Here is a 15,245-nt window from a genome sequence, read left to right on the forward strand (position 1 = left end):
GCATGTGCGCTTCCTGAGACACTATTTTTGCCTGATATAACTGTAAGTGGCAAGATTGTCAAGAATTTTTTTTCAGATGTCCTGTAATGAATGCTATGATATCTATCTTTTAAACAAAGCAAGGGAAAACTCCACTAACCTCAATATAATTGTAGTTCAATTCCCAGAGAGAGAGAGAGAGAGATAGAGATAGAGACTCAATAGCATAGAGGGAAATACAAGTGCAAACTCTTCTCTCAGTGGGAGTCATTATATGAAAGGAATAATATTTGAAATGAACCTGAGAAATCAGAGGTGGAAATACTTACAAGGTCATTGAACATCTCCCCACTGATGCACGAATGTTTCCTACCACAGATTGAGATTTTTTCCCAACCTAGTGTTAGGTGACCTGAGCAGTAAAATTAGCACTGTTCCCGTGGGATCATTAATCCTCAGCCTGCCATTATCAGGAACAGGAATATTGTCTTAGGAGTGGGGATTACATTTTTGTTTACTTAATGCCATCTTAGTACACTAGTGTACATCTCCTCAGATTGGCCTAAAGTGATTGTCTTCCTTTCAGCACTTGCAGCTGTTAAGCACATTTCCCCTCCCAGTCATTTGATGGATGTAATGCATATTTAATTCTTTCACGTGGCCCCCCAGGCAGCTGCTGCAGCCCCACAGTGATTTTTGACGCACTTGTCTAAGTCTCATCCGAGGCGCTGACCTCTCGCTGGTATGGCAACAGAGAGAGCTTGAGGCCTGTCCTTGAGAATGTCAAAGTAAAAGGAGCTGTTGCCACCTCGGTTTGTGATTCCGTGTTTCAGCCACTGTGGTCCTTTTTGCCTGCCATATAACACTGCACACGCACACCCAACTCGCTGTCCTCTGCCAGGTCTCTTTCGTCATTAATGCTCTCACAATGCAATGGAATCAGGTCTGGTCCAGCAGTGCACGCTATACATTGCCTGTTGTTTAGAGGGGTGGGATAAATTAGAATAAACTTTTGTTTATGAACACCTTTGTCTTTTAAACTTCTATGTCACAAAGCTGTGTGTGAGTTTTCTTACCCAAATATTTTATGGATATATGGAGTAACAAAACAGACAAAGTGAAGAAGAAATAATATAACAATTTTCATATACTCACAACTTTTTACATAGCACAGGCTGAAAATGTGACACAAACATTCTTTTGTAACATGCCAGCCTTTGCTAAGGGATATCACTAAATAGTGTAAACACTTGCAGGCAATAATTTGTATTGTTTTGTGGTAAAGGAAGTAGATATCTGATTAAAAAGAAACCTTATTAAATGCAAACATTTGTCTTCTGTTTGCTATTAACATTCATAAGGAGGAACAGATCCTTTAAAAAATGAATCCATTGTTCACCAGGATTCTTGGAAGGGCTTGTTAGATCAGCAGGAACAAAGCTACACATCTGGAATTACTGTACTTCTAGCAAGCACTACCTGATGCCCTGACACCTGAGCTGCATGAAAAGATGCATCCTACATATTTCTTTAGCTGTTAGCACAGCAGCCTGATCCTCCCTTGAACAGAGAGAACAAGAGAGCTCTCTGGCTTTGCACCTTTGCTTTTCAATCTCAAGTTTGCACCTTTCTATCCCATGCTGCTTAGGTTTTTTTGCAGCAAATCTGTGATGCACTGGAGTACAGTAGGCGGTTTACTTGTTTTCATGGAAGGACAATTTGTACTTAAAGCAGTGATTAGATGAATTCTTTCTTTCTTGCATGCTTTAGTTTCTGATGAGTACTAGCTTCATCAGTGTAATTATAATTAGCACTCTTCATCTTGCTTTTACGGTACCAGCTGGACAGATTGGTCCTCTTACTGCACAGATTGGCGGCAGGGTTGCCTACATGGAGTTAGGTGACAGGCACCATGAAATAACAGATGGTAAATTCAGGGCTTGTTGGCAATCAGCAGGTTTTTGCTAATGACTTAATTAGCTATGCAAATTGTCAAATCAGTGTGAACATTGTTTTTATCGAAAACTTTACCTAAATTAATTACCATAATTAAGTAGCAGAATGTCAAGTATATTGGATGCGTAAAAGGGCTTGGCTGGCTATGGATAAGAGAGTTACCATCTTTATTAGAGTGCTGTGCTCCACATTTGAGAAGTCTGAGGATAAGAAATGTGGTTTCTTTTAAACTACTTTTAAAATACGCATATCACCAAGTTCCAACTGAGATACACCCTGGTGCCTTTCCAAAGAAAATGGCTCAGGAAGGATTTACTGGATAAAGGCTAAATATTTTAAGGAGAAGTTTAAAGGAAGTTTCGTAGCCTGTTCATTTGCTTAAAATCAGGCATATTGTTCAGCCTACCTGCTTTTCAGTTCTGGGGTTTCTGAGATCCAGAGCCATGAGCATGCGGCTATAGAGATGTGTTACAGTTTTTAATTAAATTAGAAATAAAGTGTAAGCATCTCTCCTTGTTCCTACTATATGGGAACTTTTAACTCTGTTGTTCAAATGTCACAAAATAAAAGATGCGAATTCTCTAACATAATTTTTTTAAGTTGATTTTTTCTCTCTCAAGGTTTCCATATAACAAATATTGGGTGCTGTTCACAGGATGTGATGGTGGTAGGAGAACCAACTCTGATGGGAGGCGAGTTTGGGGATGAAGACGAAAGGCTTATCACTAGATTAGAGAATACACAGTATGATGCAGCAAATGGCATGGATGACGAAGAAGATTTCAACAATTCACCTGCACTGGGAAATAACAGCCCATGGAACAGCAAACCTGCTGCTAACCAGGAGACTAAATCTGAAAACCCCACACCACAAGCTTCCCAATAGGTCATTCTGCAGCAGTTCCCACTGCAATGTACCTCAGTGGGTCATTAATTACTGTTTCACAGCATTCTTCAAAATAAAATTTAAAGAAACACCTTTCAAATGATACAGTATCTATTTCTAAACTAAAGCTATCAGCTTTTTTCGTTAGGGAAAACTCTTGTATAAGCTTCCATATACATTCCTTGGAAGTATTGTCATACGACTAGATACTGGCACTGACCTCAATTAAAATAATTGAAAATTAAACAGCATCTCATGGCAAATTTCTGACAGTGCATTTTATTGGAAGGGGTTGTTTATTTCCTCATCAAACAATGGCCATATTTTAACAAGTCATCAGTGCTCAGGATCTCATTAACATAACTATGTAAAACTTTTTACAATTGTAATATATTTTCTGCTTTTCAACTTGCACCTGAAATTTCTTGTTTCAGAAAAAGATCAGCTTTTAAGGAAAAGTAAATTAAAGTAACTTTTGTTCATTCTTTAAATTTTTTTCAACAGTTAATCATTTAAAGGATCCAGCATTTTTAATTTAAATTTAGCTGATGCCAGTAGATACTCTATCCATCATTTAATAAAAAATACTGAAACAAGAAATGTCTTTTTTTCATCAAAGACATGAGAAATATTTTTATGTGGAAAAAGACACCCAGTCCTATGAGAGTTTATGCTTTGTAAAATTGCTGTCGATCCAGATATTTTAAAGCCATGTAATCCATTAACTTTGTGGGCAGCTTAATAAATCTAAAACTTTTGTGTTTTTATTATTGTATCTGAGTTGGCTTTGTTGTTATTTCTTTTCATAGTATATTTCTTGTATAATATTTTTGTAAAGCCTTCATTTTTTGTTTTAATTTTTTGTTTTGTTTTGTTTTTTTTTTTTTTTTCCGGTGTATTTATGTGAAACTTTATAAAAGAAACTAATTTTTTTTCATTTGCATATTAATATGTTCAACTCATCATGTAAAGACACAGTGAGTCAGTGTGTTATATAATACAACTGTATTTTATGTATGCTTTGCCAATAAGTGTGCCAATAAACTGTGTTAACAAATGTGCGCTTATACAGCATTTACAGTTTCTTGTATGCACAACACCACACCCATGTTCAGGATCATGCACCAGGGATTTCTGGAATTAGTGTTTCACTGAATTGCAGTCTTTTTCCAGCTAAAGGGAAACCCTGCGGGTAGGTGTGAATCACTTGCAGCTCAATTTGCTTTGATACTTTTTTCTAACAAGGATGTGCAGCAGCACAGGTGAGTTACAGCAGTGAGAGCCAAGTGTGAGGGGGTGCAGGGCATCCAGCCAGAGAAGCTCCATCCTCAACTTTGCATCCCTTGCTTTCCAGGGCCAGGGATTATTGGAGCAGGGATTTCCACTCTGCTGAATGCTGTCTGATAGTTTTATGATGAGTCTCTCAACTGATGATGAGAGGATTTTAAAAATCCTCCTTTCTGTGCTTTGCTATCGTATCAATTGCTCATGGCGCCAGTGAAACCCCTGAAGTTGTGCAGGCGCCCCAAGCACAGCCCAGCCTGCAAAGCCCTAGGCTGAGCTGGAGGACGGAGGCACACACCCACATACCCAGGCACCTGGGAAGCCCTGCAAGGTGCACCCTGAGAGTGGGAAACACAGGAAGAATTGTCGGCAGAGAGATACTGAATCTAACACAATCCTGCCTTTTGTGCAGGGGAGAGGTGTTTTCTTCTTCCCTGAAACTCTACTTTCTGTATTGCTGACATTGTAAGGGCAGCTGAAGAACTCCTAGTTTTTTTTCTGTGTGGCTGTACATATAGAAGCCAGAAGCCAGCCTAGGGAAATGTGTCTCCTTAGCATATATACATATTTTTTTTAATCATGCTTTTGCTGGATGTGATTCTACCAAACAGGCTTGAAACTACCACTGCAGAAGGCATACAAGGCAAAGCACCATGTGTGGCCACTTGGTTCTTGGTGAGAGACAGCTCCCTCCCTGCCCCAGGAACCAGCCTTGGCCCCTGATGTGGGCTCATGCTCCTGCAAGCAAAATCCTTGTTCACTGAATTTTGGTACCCATGGTACTCCTTGCAGGAAGATAGCCTAAAAGACACTCCAAGTTCTAGAGCATAAAGGATATCAACTATAGAATTTAAAACTAGCTAAATAACAAACACGGATGGCCATACTGCTCCTTTGTAATGCTTTCAGATTATAGGAAACTGTAATTTTATCATTCAGTGACTATATCAGCTCTGATTTTTCTGTGTAAATAATTAAATTCACAATGTCTTCCATTAAGGGATCTCTGGCTTCTATATAACCATTCTAACATTACAATTATACACTGTAATTCTAATGTTCAAGAACACTAATCATTCATATTACATCTCCATGAGCACACTCTAAAAGGTGTTCCTTATTATTAATCTTTCAAGACTGGCACTACTATTTCAATTTTTAGAAGATTTATGATGTCATATTACTCCTGTTGTTTCAGTAAATAAACAGGAACACTTGAAAAATGAGCAACAGACTCCTTAGAGTGCTGTCCTTGAATTAATCTCCAAGGGCACTTTCTCCATATCTCCTCAAAACCCTCGTCTACAAGCTATCAATCCACCCTATTGTGGTTAGGGTGAACAACAGATACAGCTAGGTGATTTTATTTATTCACTTATTTATTCATAAAAGAAATGTCCAAAATGGGCCAGCTCGAGGAAGCGGTTGAGATGGACAGCAGCTGGACACGCAGTCTCCTCACTGCTACGTCCTTCACCCCTGTGCCCTGGGCTGCTACATGGGCTTTCCATTTCGTGATTGAAATGACATGGTAGAGCCAAGACAGAGCCTATGATCCCATTTCTGATCCTAAGAGCTTATGCCCTGTCCTCAGGATTGCTCCCCACAGGCTGAGGATTAAAGAACAGTGATCACATGAACTAACGGATTCTATGGCTTTCGGTTGCGCGTTGCCATTAAATGACACTGGGGCTTCCATGTGCCCCATGACTGCCTGGCACAGAGCGGTGGGAAAGGTGAATAAACACCAAGGTGAGTTGAAGCAACAGGTTTGTAAGAGCTGAGGTTGCAGCCTGAAGAATGAAAGCTGGAAACCAATAGTTAATTTTACTGGAATCTAATCTCACCACCTACCAGAACATTGTATCTCTCTTAGAATTTGGAAGGAAATAATGTTTTTGGCACTTCCCCCTGGGGAGCCCTGAAGCTATTAAAAGGAGGAAGGAAACTTATCTCATGATGTTGAAATACTTTCAAAAAGAAAGCTCTTGTTTGTTTTAGCTAAATGGAGGGAAATACTGGCCCTGAGAAGTGCCTGCACAAGTCAGAGGGAGGAAATTCCAGGAGTTTACTTGGAAAAGCTGAATCACATAATTAGTAAAGCGACCAAATACGAACACTAATAACCAAGATGGTTGCTGTTACAAAGAACTTAAATCATGGAAAAGTCATAAAATCTGGTGGGTTTTGATTGTATTTTGAATTGCTTTATTTGGGGATTATTTCTGGGGTGGGGGGGTGGGTCTTTGTTCAGCAAAGTCCATTTTTTAGAGAACTTTCAACTCCTGTGAATCACCAGCTGGTCTCACCACCTGCCTCTTGTAAGAATCTTTCAGTTCCTAAAGCTCCTTCTTGCTCTCTTTCCACAAGAAGCAAAAATAAGCAGTATTTACAAATTTGTAATCTCTTCAGAATGCAGGTTTTCTCAGGTTTCATCATCTTTGCATTGATATGTATGGGTCTAATAATGTGGTAGGATAATTAAATTTGGAAGGGACCTTGGGAGGAATAACTAGAATTTGCATTCTTTCAGCATCACAGGCCTCTGTGAAAATCATGACTAATTTTTAGCCTTGGTCCTGGAGAAGTTCCTGCTCTCAAACATTTGGGAAGTAAGCAGCTTGTGTCTTTGGGGAACAGAGCAATAGCACCCCATACCAGAGAGCCAAGGCTGCCAAGGATGGTCAGTCTGGGTGTGCAGGAACACACAGGGGTTAGAGGGGGAGGAAACTCCAAAGGGAAAGGCAAAATACTGAACACCACTGGGTGTTCTCTAACACCAGGGTGGAGAGAGGCTCTCTACCCAGCCATGACTACAAAGCACCATTAAAGGAGACTAAATGATAGAACAGACTAAATTTTGCAATTTCACAGCCTCCATGAAAATCCCATTTTAGCAAAGACAGGATGAAAGAGAAAACATGAATGATTGATATTGAAGGAAACCCAGTTTGTGTCTAATATATCCTGGAGAAACTGCTAATGGAAATTGAATAGTCCTGAAAATATTTCCTGAGACTGCAACTCTGATCAAGTAGCCCTATGGTGATATATTGCATGTCCAAATTAAAGCTGCCCTGGGGCACACGTAACCCCAGCAGCTGGTTTTACTGTGCAGGACTGGATGATTTGTATGTTTTTTCTAGCTTTTTGACAGCATATTTTTATACAAGGCTAAGGCCTGAATCTTCTACTATGTAAGAGGAGCTACTGAATATTTAACATCCCATAGACCTGATGTTACTCCAGCATGTCATTATGCTCTATTAGGAAGCCTGGTGGTACCCCAGCATTGCAGAATGGCAGATGGCACCTTTAGAAAGAGTCACTTAAGCAAGTTTCTAAATTTATGGGCCATACTCTTACATTCCTTGAGAAAAATATGAATTTCCACTGAATGCTCACTGTATTAAAAATCTATTCTAATTTACCATGTTATTTTGACGGCAACTAGTATCAATTCTTTAAAGGGTAGAGGTTTTATTAGGAACAGTTATGGAGCAATCTAACTGTAAAAGCATTTCTTCCATGACCCTGTGAATCACTTCTGAAATAAAAGAATTTTATCCCTCACATCAAGAAATAATTTTTAATGGGTCTATGGGCAGTCTTAATTCATAAGCACACTTTAAAACACCATTATGCACTAAAGATGACATCAGGAAATAATTCACTTATGCGTACAGAATCAAAAACTTTATAAAAAGCATCCATCTACAACAGAGCACAAACACTGCAGCTGCCCAAGAAATTCCCAATTCTGTTTCCATCAATTTTACAGGGATCAGGATGAGATTGATCAGCTTTAGTTTGAATAAGATACTGAATCCATCCCTGATAATTCAGGTTGCAGGTTACTGCACATTAGCAAGGGAATGTGCTTCAGCTGAACCAGATAAATGCCCAGTGTGCCTCTACCCAAAGTCCAATTTGGCTGGACAACTAAATTCAGGATCCTTTAGGTCAGTGCTCATGGCTGGAGTCCAAATTTCTTCAGGTTCATTTTCTTTTTTTTTTTTTTTTCTGTGTGTGGTTGTGAGGATTTTATGAGGGTAGGGATTTTTAATTTGGGAATATTTGGGGCCTTTTTTTTTTTATTTCTTCTTCAATCTGTACAGTGCCCTGTAAGTACTTCTCTACTTCTCAGATGTCCAAGACCATATCAGTCGGAAGGTGACATGCCGAGCACGTGTTAGAGTGTGTGTGTAGTAGTATTTTATATTATGTTAAAAGAAACTCTGCATGATCTCTGGAGATCCTCAAGTTGTGTATCACCCCAGTTTAATTAATAGCTCTGTCTCAACAACTCTGAATTCATCTAAGTTGCTATGTATAATTTTGTATTGAACAGCTGTAATGTATAAGGCTAGCATCTCCTTTGTAATGCATTAGGAGACATTTTAGCAAATACTTGATATAAAGCAGGCATTTAACACTTCTTATCTCATTCAACTGCGACTCTCATTTCATCACATGAAGTTTCATCCTCCCTGAGTAATCTCTTGGGGGGTCTTAAGTACTGAAAAAGCTTTTAAGAGATGGTGTTTGGTGCTTTCAGATGCTGGGGATTTTTTTTCCATTCTATTTTTTTCCATGTCTCTTTGATAGCTTATGAAAATTTGTTTGTCCTTTTGCACAAAGTTTTTAACTTTCTGTCTTTTTCTGGCCATGTGCAAAACAGAACACAGGGCTCGCATGTGCTCCACACAGACAAACCCATCAAAACCAAGGTAGGTTGCTCCTGGCTTGCCAAGAGAGATCAAATTCAGCAGACAGAAGGTGTGAAATTTAGGAACTGTGATCGATACTGGGGCTTGTGTCTGTCTTTGACTGCAAACTCCATTCTGCAAGGGAATTTTCAGCTGTTTTCTTTGAAATCTCCCCTCCAGGTTAAACTCATGTTCCAAAGGGTGATAACAAAGGGTGAACTACTGAGACAGCTATCTTTTCATTTGAGTTTGTCAGCAGCTCCGTGTCTGTGCTTAGACCACCAGCTCCTCCAATGTGAATCTGTTGGGAAGTGCTGCAGGAGCTGGGCTTATTGCTAAGGTGTCCCTGCACAGCAATCAGGAACCTTTATTGTGGTTCCTGAGCTCTGCAGTAGTAATGCAATTTCATTTTTGCATATCACAGCTATCTCCTCTGCTGCTCTTTGTGTCAACAGGGATGGGGAGCTTCAAGTTGGCTTTGTTTTGCTGCTATTTCAGCCTAAAAGCTAAAAAAAATATAACCTGTATCAGCCTTCTTTCTTCCAGAAAATGTATTATTTTTAAATATAACCCCTTTTTCAAAGAAGTCAGGACTTCCTTGTGAAGGGCCTAACTCAAATTTCACGCAGCAGGATTTGGTTTTACTGTAGATGCTGGTTGCATTCCTGAGAGGGAGGAAAAAATACTAATGGCCAGGTTATAATGAGAGGCTGAACAGTGGCACTCCACAGGGAGGCAACATTTTTGAGCTCAAGACCATGTAATAGTAGGATGTGGGCTTTTAAAATGGAAAGAGAGTTGTCGAGTCCTATGATTTTTCTGTGAGACCCACAGCATGGCCAGTTCTCAAGTAGGGAAGGGAACTGCTGTGGAAGGAAGGAGTGGTCTGTATAATAATTGCCTTCAAACAGTCTGAGGCTTCTGAAAGTGGCAATCTACAAGACAGCAGTTTCCAAGAAAAGGCCATATACAGGGGGAGAAAACTGCAATCAGTAATGAAGGAAACCTTCTAGTGATGGGCCTCATGCAGGCACTTCCACATATCAGGATGGGCACCTAGCTGCAAGGTCAAGACTCAAAGGGGAAAATGGAAAATTGATCTTATTTAATATGTTTTTAATTTTATTCATTTGTTTGTTTTTTTTTTTAATCATCTGTGACCATGCTGTTCAGTGCCAAAACTTCCGATTTCTTAACTGCAACCACCTCCTTTAGCTGATTAACAGGTGAATTAATTTGAAATATCCTTTGAGGTAGAAGAAAGAAAACAGAGGGACAGCCCTACCTTAAAACCAGTAGAATCATTTTGTCACACTAAATGCCTGGCTTCAGCCACAGCTTTTCTGGAACTGTTACACTCATCTACCTACTCCTCATCCTCCATCCAAGTACCCTACAATCTCCTCCAGACCAGTGCCTTACTTAGGAGGTTTGTGGTGACTTCAAAATGTCTGCCTAAATGACTGCAGGCTGTTGTGAAATATTCAGAGTAGATGTACAGAAATAATGATTTCTCAAAATCATGACTCTTTAATATTTGGTTTTGTTGTTTTGGTTTTTTGGTTAGTTGGTTGGTTTTTTGTTCAACCAAAAACTTTTTATTTGTTTGGAATGCATTTTTCTTTTCGATTCCTTCTGGGTATTGAAATTTTAAGTTGTACTTTGATAATTTTCTTTCCAGATGCAATTGTCATAAAACTACAAGCACGACAAATTTGTTTTCAGTGTAAAACAAACTGTTAAAATTTTCTGGAGCTGGAAGTAAAATATTAAATACAAGCACCTCTGAACTAGCCAGAGGTGGACTGATGAGGTTCCCTTCTCAAGGCTCCTGACTAAGCCACAACACTTAACAATGAATTACACAGATTATGTCCTGCCCAGCTCTCTGCAGAAATATGCTTGTAACCATTGCAGAGAGATAGTTTGAAGGACATATGAATGATATAGATCACACAAAGTATCAGTTATTCCAACTTTCTCCTCTCCTCCCTTCCCCACTTCCCCAGTCCACTTCAATATCTGGAAATAGACTAATCCAGGAGACTTACAAAAAAAAAAAAAAAAAAAAAAAAAGAGGTGGTAAAGGCTTGTCAGCTCGCTGTTATGTCAGCTGGTGCTTTACATGTGACCAGAACTAGATAACCCTGACTGGACTGTGGCCACTGTGTACACGTGTGGCTTTATGGCACTTTCTGTGCATACAGTTCCTAAAAAGCACAGTTTGCTATAATTCCCACAAAAGGACTGCACTTCCTGTACAAAAACAAAAGGCTTCAGAGCTTACCTGGCCTCGTGGCACATCCTTGGTCCCTGATGGGAAGCCAGCAGTGCCCTGACGAGGAGCACAGTGCACTCCCATGCCCGGCTCATTCGCGCACCCATCCCGCCCTCTGGCAGCAGGCACGGTCCCTCTGTCTGAGCATCCACAGTCCTGCACTGAGGCCATCCAGCCTTTTACATAACCCAAGATATTTGTATGCCCTAACATTTGTGAGTCTTGAGTGGAGCTGGGCCAATTTGGATCCCTTTATTAGCAGTATTAAATTCCATTGTGCAGGTATTTCCACGGCTGTGAGTTATTCAGCATAAACGACTGAAGTGGAGAAAAGGCTGCAAATAACCCACCAGGGAACAATTTCTTGAGTGCTAGTCATCCAGCAAATTCCTTTATTCCCAGTTTTTATAGCAGGATTATTTGATGCAGAGGATATGTCCAGGTTATAATGAATTTGATTATTTATAGCAGATATCTTATGTCATGAGCTCTATTTTAAAATGGACAAGGATTATTGGAACTAGACAGATGTGATGTTAATTTCCAAAACTAACCTCATTTTCAGTGTGCTATTGCTTGTACTTTTGAGAATATCACTTTTCTGGTAATTTGTCAACCTCCCAGTTATTTTGCTACTAAGCCTACTTAATCCTGTGATTTTTCTGTTTCCTATATCTTTCTTTGATGACTATTGCTATTTCCTAGTGAAATATTTCCATCTCAATGCCATCCCTTGTATGGAAAAAAAAAAGCTCTTTTTCTGTTCCACACTTTATCAACACTCAAGATATGTTTTCAGTTCTGTGGAGGTCCCAAGAATAGGTGTCACTTACTTCATATCCCCCTGAATGGAAACTCCCCCTTCTGTGTCACCTGCCTGAGCCAGCAGTGTGGTCTCTCTCCTGGGAAATGTATTTAGAGGATACACACCTTTTTTTAAATGCTACTCCATTACCCTAAAGACAAGGAGACCTTTACACAATTCTTGCTGGTGTCTCCAAATCAAGCTAGGGGCACAGCACAGTTGTCATGGTCTTACCCCAGCTGGAAACTGAGTACCGCAAATCTCCTTGCTCACACCCCACCCACCCTTCCACACACACTTCCTCTCTGGTGACATGGGGAGGGGAATCAAGGAAAAGAAATATAAAACTCCTGGGCTGAGATAAGAATAGTTTAACAATTAAAAGTAAAATTTAATAATCTTAATGATGATAATAGCAATGATAAAAATTGTAATGAAAATGAGAGAGGGAGATGAATAAAATCCAAGATAAACAAGTGATGCACACTACGATTGCTCACCACCCACTGACCCCATACCCTGTCCATCCCTGAGCAGCAATTGGTGCCTCCCAGCCAACTACCCCGGTTTATATAATCAACATGTCCTGTGGAATGGAACAGCCCTTTGGTCAGTTTGGGTCAGCTCTCCTGGCCATGTTCCCTCTTGGCTTCTTGTGCACCTGCTGACTGGCAAACACAGGACACTGAAAAGTCCTTGATTTAGAGTAAGCACCACTGAGCAAAAGCCAGAACATCAGTGTGTTATCAACATGATTCTCATACTGCATCCAAACCACAGAGCTGTACCATATGAAGAAAATTAACTCTGTCCCAGCCAAAACTAGGACAATGGTTCAGTTCCTTTTGGAGGCTGTTGTTGCTCTCTTTCTCTTCACCCCTTGTTTACAAATGAAAATATTTTGACTGACACAGTAACATCATTGAGGCCCCTACATATTGTACCAACAGGGCTGCTGAACACCAGCTCCACTTGCAGCTTCTCTGCCTGTTTTCACAAAGGTGATCCAATTGCCCAGCTTTTCTGCCTGCAGCTTCCAGAGCAACCCATCAGCCCAAGGCCAAATTCTGCCCCACCATAAAACATGCTCAGCAGGGATGGCAAGTGTGCTAGAGCAGTGGCCAGGCAGTGAAGTCTTAGCAGATGCTGTGCCCTGTATTTGCAGTTCCATTTGCCCCTTTCTTCCATGTGATGGAGAAACCAGTTCTGGAATGTATTTTTGAGGTTATTCCATACTGAGCTGAGCCATTAAAGTGCATTGCCTACAACTAAGGTCCTTTTTTATTATTTTTGTTTCATTCTCATATATTTATGGTGTCACACTGGTATGGTTTCAAAGTGCTATGCATGGTTTTCATTTGTGCAACTTCCATTGAATTTTTAATTTTTTTTTTAATAGAAACTGTAGCAAAATCTTCCAAGTGCCTCTTAACAGTGCTAGGATTTCATTCCTGTCATCTTTATCCTTTTTTTTTTTTTTTTTTTGCAGACTATTCAGCAATATTCAGAGCTTTTCTTAATGCCTTCCATCTCCTCTGTGCTGCTGGGAAGGGGCCAGCTATCAGCCAAACAGCAAGTAAATAGACTGACTGCCTGCATTTAGTGTAGTGTAGTGACGGGCACATATGTTTTTAGTGAAGAGTTTATTTGCCAGAAGAAAACTAGTTTGAAAATTCAGGTCAACTTTTGGTGAATAATTTTGAGCTAATAAATATAAGAGGTGAGGATGGAAAGATTTCAGAAGTGCAAGAAAAGCTCATATCAATTTTTCTGGAACCAATCAGCTTTGTTTAGTTGGGCTAGGCTACTCCTGTTGCCAGCTTGAAAGAAACAAACAAACAAGCAAACAAAAACAAAACAAAACAAAACACCCAAAAAACAACCCAGGGTGGGAGGAGAAGGAAAACAGGATAGGACATTGTCCCAAACACATCTAAGTCAGAGGTGTTTAATAAATCCATTTCCTTTGGTTCCGATTGCCCTCCTGCCCCAGCCCTTGCCCCAGCTCTCCCCCTCTCCTGTGACAAAATTCCTATTTCTGAATCTATCCATTTCAACCTTCCCCATCCCTTGGTCTTTTTCATGAACATGCCCAGGTGCCAGCTGGAGAGCCCCCAGCCCCTGACATCCCCATATCTTTCCAAAGTCTGCATTAAATTCCCCTTGTCCAAACCCACCAAGAGTTCCCCACATTCAAGCACCACCAAAAAATCCTCCCCAGAGCCCCATCTTGGTTCACTCATCTGTGTCAGAGCAGGTACTTGGCTCTCCCCAGCACCACTGGCTGCTGCAGCCCACTGTGCCCACCTTGCCTCCTGAAAAAGCCCCAGACAGTGCTCCAGCAGCAGAGATTCCAGAGGGGTGCTGTGCTCCCTAGCAGTACGAAGTCCTGTCCTAACAGGCCTCCAAGGGAAGGAAAGTAGTAGAATGTGCTGATGATTTCTGCAAAAACTTAGTCTATATCTATATTTATCCCCAAAGCAAGTCACAGGAAATTTGAGCTTGTTTCTTGTGCCACACAGAATAAACTATCCTGTTTGCTATTCACGTGCCACCAGGATCATGATCTACTGTCCTCTGTAAATCTCAAGTTTAATTTTTCTTAAATTACATAAAGGACCAATTGAACTGAGCATGATTCTTTCAAGCACACCAAGAATTTTTTGTTGAAAGCCGACTCAAAACATCCGTGCTTAATTTAACTTCTTTTTCATTTAGTACAGTACAAAGCACTGCTACTGAGAGATCTCCAGCCATATGTCCTTGCCACAGAAGGACAAGGGTGTTTTGGTCCCAGGGGAGCTGCCTTGTTCATGAAGAGAGGAGTGAGTCCAAGGTACGATGTAACAGGGGGCAGTTTCCCACTGGGGCAGGCAATTCCACTGATTTTGGTGAAATAAAAAGCTCTGAAGTTTAAAATCCTACTGTTAACCTGCTACCACCACACTAAATCTTTGTTCTGGCTTTTTGAGGTTGGTGAATTCAGCTCATGCACCTCTTGACAGCAACCACTGGTGCAGCTATTTCAGCATAATGGTCCTCCTTCATGGGCACAGCAAAGTGAGCTCTGAGGAGATTTATGGAGGATCACATCACAGAACACTGCACGTTGAAGATGACAGAGGCGAATATCAGATGGACCACAGCCAGACTCCACAGCACTGAATAGAATGCCTCTTCCTGCAGAGGCAGCTCTATCTCTGCCCTGCCTCCCACCTAACTTGGCACTTTCCAGCCCAGTTGCAAAGCTCCAGTTCTCTCCCACACCAGCCGTGGTCCCCACCTTGAGCAAACCCCATATTCAGTTCTTGTCCCCCGACTCACAAAACGAACACATCTGTAGTCTGA

The 15,245-nt window shown here is 40.6% G+C and overlaps 1 protein-coding gene across 13 annotated transcripts in view; it reads left to right on the forward strand.

Annotated features, from left to right (window-relative positions):
• The window catches only part of LDB2 (LIM domain binding 2), a 212,513-nt gene extending 208,635 nt beyond the window's left edge, over positions 1 to 3,878 (forward strand). For 7 of the 13 annotated variants that reach the window (XM_053940856.1, XM_053940858.1, XM_053940857.1 and 4 more), the window contains one exon: positions 2,591 to 3,878. In XM_053940856.1, coding sequence (XP_053796831.1) covers positions 2,591 to 2,821 — 231 coding nt within the window. In that variant the 3' untranslated portion in view covers positions 2,822 to 3,878. Of the gene's footprint in view, positions 1 to 2,555 lie in introns of all 13 variants that reach the window. The other 6 variants (XM_053940863.1, XM_053940865.1, XM_053940867.1 and 3 more) reach the window with 3 other exon arrangements.
• The last annotated feature ends 11,367 nt before the right edge of the window (positions 3,879 to 15,245 follow it).

This window comes from Vidua chalybeata, chromosome 4 (assembly GCF_026979565.1).
Source record: "Vidua chalybeata isolate OUT-0048 chromosome 4, bVidCha1 merged haplotype, whole genome shotgun sequence".
Taxonomy (NCBI): domain Eukaryota; kingdom Metazoa; phylum Chordata; class Aves; order Passeriformes; family Viduidae; genus Vidua; species Vidua chalybeata.